The 3138-nt window shown below is 34.0% G+C and overlaps 1 protein-coding gene across 1 annotated transcript; it reads left to right on the forward strand.

Annotated features, from left to right (window-relative positions):
* Window positions 1–1530: 1530 nt before the first annotated feature.
* LOC105625382 (leucine-rich repeat-containing protein 49-like) lies at window positions 1531–2751 on the forward strand (the record flags this gene model as incomplete). The annotated part of the gene is made up of 3 exons (XM_012206716.1): window positions 1531–1560; window positions 1828–1982; window positions 2113–2751. Coding segments are annotated over exons 1-3 (824 nt in total), but the record flags the coding sequence as incomplete, so codon positions are not given.
* Window positions 2752–3138: the final 387 nt, after the last annotated feature.

The raw sequence follows: 3138 nt of genomic DNA on the forward strand, positions 1-3138 counted from the left end.
ATATATATATATATATATATATATATATATATATATATATATGTGTGTATTATTACATGTATAACCTCGTATAGTCTCAATGATTGAGGCTATACGCATAATTTACGCATGCTTATAGATATCTAAATTATATATACAGGACCCCTGATTTCTTGAAAAGAACCGTGTATGAAAAAGTATAGTTTCACGTATGCCATCGACGAGAGTTATTATTATTATAAATTAATAGAAAATAATTTATTTTTAAAGCATACAGAGAATTTACGTAATTGAAGCAAAAAATACTTATTCTAACCTCGTAAATGTTATCCTATGCCGTCGATGACAGATTTCCTAACCTGAATAGTCATCACTTTAACAATTAATACTTTAGTCGAGGGGGCAGAGCGGGGACACTTCTTTTCGTCAGATTTATTCATTTCGTGTAAAAACGCGTCAAATGAGTCTTAATTTTATTGGTTTTGGAGGTGCTGTAGCTAAACTATAATTATACTTGCCGATACTTTTCAAGAATAAGAGCCCGGGATTGAAGTTGAGATTCAATCAAGGCTTAAACGTGAATATGAATTAAACGTGAATACGAATGATGGACAGATCGATGAAATATGCATCAATGGTGCGACAACTTTTCATTTCCTTACCTGGTCCGGCGTATTCTCTCGTTTGGACCATATATCGAGTCGGTATTATGGAGTTTCTTGGAAAATGAAAGAACCGGTTAACGACGGCGAGATTCATCATCGTGCGTAGTATTGTTTTTTTTTTACTTATTTATAATATCGACTTGGTATTCTTGACTCTTGGTACTTGGTTTGATATGTAGTACGGTATTAGTAGTATAGTGGGGGGGGGGGAGTAGTTGAAAGATTAATGTGTGCTATATAGTCAGCTGGTTGGCAATTGGTATCGGTATCGGGTTATCGTTTATCGATGCTGTAGAAACATGCAGAACATGTAACATGTAGAAACACAGACATACGTAAGTATATATGGAAACACGTAAAAATTGGTAAGTATATTATATACAAACTCGATGGAGCCAACGTGACGCGAGCGTGAAATCGCATTTATATATATGTACATACAATTTTTGTTTTCAGAGATATATTTTTATCTTCTTGACACGATTCCTTTTCTTTCTGCCTGTATTCTCTTCGATATCTATCGATGTTGGAAACTGTCATTCTTGATTTTCTGGAGTAGAGGAGAGAATTGAATTACATGCAACTACATTGCGGTGTAGGTGTATGTGGTGCAGGTGGTGTATGGATGTACATATATATTATATGAGTATACAAGCACTACTGCTTACAGCACTATCAGCAGTGACAATGAGTGATGACAAGGACACATAACACAACACGCAAAGCAAAAGTATCGCTTGTCATTTCTTATCATTTCTTGAGTTGATTATAAGATTCGCGATTAATATCCGACTAATAATTCTTCAAATATTGCAAAGATGTGAAACGTCGCCAAATGTGTGAAATACGCGCGGGTTTATTCTGTTTGATTATATAATGCCATGTAATGCCATTGAGCAACGATACTTTGACGCGGGTAAGAGTCATGTGTGATTTTAAAATGTGTAAAATTCCAAGTGTTGCATTTAAATAAACGTTTGAATAACGTGTCTGAAATGATTAAGTGTAAAGAGGCTAATGTGACTCTGACACAATTTTATCCTTTGATTAGGGATAGAGTAGGAATAGAATAGAATTCGGAATATACATATAGTAAAGAGTCTCTGTACTCTAACCTTTCCTTTTTTATAGTAACGTTATATATAAACATATATTTAATCATCTATTGGTCACGTTTTTACAGACGAGAAAAGTATTATTTGATACGAAAAATAAATCGACTGCTCGAGGTAGCGTTCTAGAGGAGAATCAATTTTTGACTATAGCAGCTGCTTTACCAATATTGCCTGGTGCGCCGGTACCCCCAAAGCTGTCAAAGCGTTGTTATAATTCATTTAGGTAATTGCTTTAGAGCTTTAGCAAAATTGCCAATTAGCAAAATTCGGTCAGTTTTATTTCAATTACCAATTGTTTCTTCGACAATTCTTAAAACGTTGGAAATCATTGGTTTTGTCGTATATATTGGTAGTTGCACTGGAACCCAATTTGAAATTGAAAATGCAGAAGCTGAAGGATGCAACGTGGTTACGTTACAATGGACAGGAGAAACGAGAACGATCGTGGCATCGAGAACTCCTGCCGAACGAGAAAAGAACCCTGATAGAATATGTCTCGATAGGCGAGGTCTGACAACATTTCCTAATGTCATTGGAGAGTCCAAATTGCGATTAATGTCTCTTCAGCATAATCTGCTAACCAAGATTGAGAGCTCCAACTTATCTCAATTGACAAAACTTGTATTTCTTGATTTATACGATAATCAAATAGAAAAAGTATGCGATTTTGATTTTTTAGAAAATTTAAGAGTACTTTTATTAGGGAAAAATAGAATAAGAAAAATTGAAGGTTTAAAACAACTTTTGAAATTGGAAGTTTTGGATTTGCATGGCAATCAAATCCAGCAAATTACGGGCTTAGAGAACTTGTCATCGTTAAAAGTATTAAACTTGGCAGGGAATAATATCAAAACTGTAGGGTGCAATGATTTTCAAGGTTTAATTTCGTTAAAAGAGTTGAATTTGCGCCGGAATAAATTAAAGAGATTGCTAGGATTTCATGAGACACCACAATTACAAAAATTATATTTAAGCAACAATGATATTCATAAGTAAGTAATTTTGACAATAAGTTTTATTTATTTTCCAATAACATCTTTAATCAATTGTTAGTTGCACGTGCTTACATATGTATTTATATCTACAAGTTTTATTATTTTGAGACATCCATACTTGCATGTATAATACACTTGATGTAAATTATGCGCGCGCGCACGCATGCATTACTTTTAAATTCATAAAGAAGAGATATTCAAATGTTCCCTGATTATTCATTCTTCAAGTAGAATACAGTAGAATAAACACATATACACATATACAGTAGAATAAATGTTTACATTTACCTATATGTGTATGTGTGTGTGTGTGTGTGTGTGTGTGTGTGTGTGTGTNTGTGTGTGTGTGTGTGTGTGTGTGTGTGTGTGTGTGTGTGTGTGTGT

Source organism: Atta cephalotes (assembly GCF_000143395.1).
Source record: "Atta cephalotes unplaced genomic scaffold scaffold01214, whole genome shotgun sequence".
Lineage (NCBI taxonomy): Eukaryota > Metazoa > Arthropoda > Insecta > Hymenoptera > Formicidae > Atta > Atta cephalotes.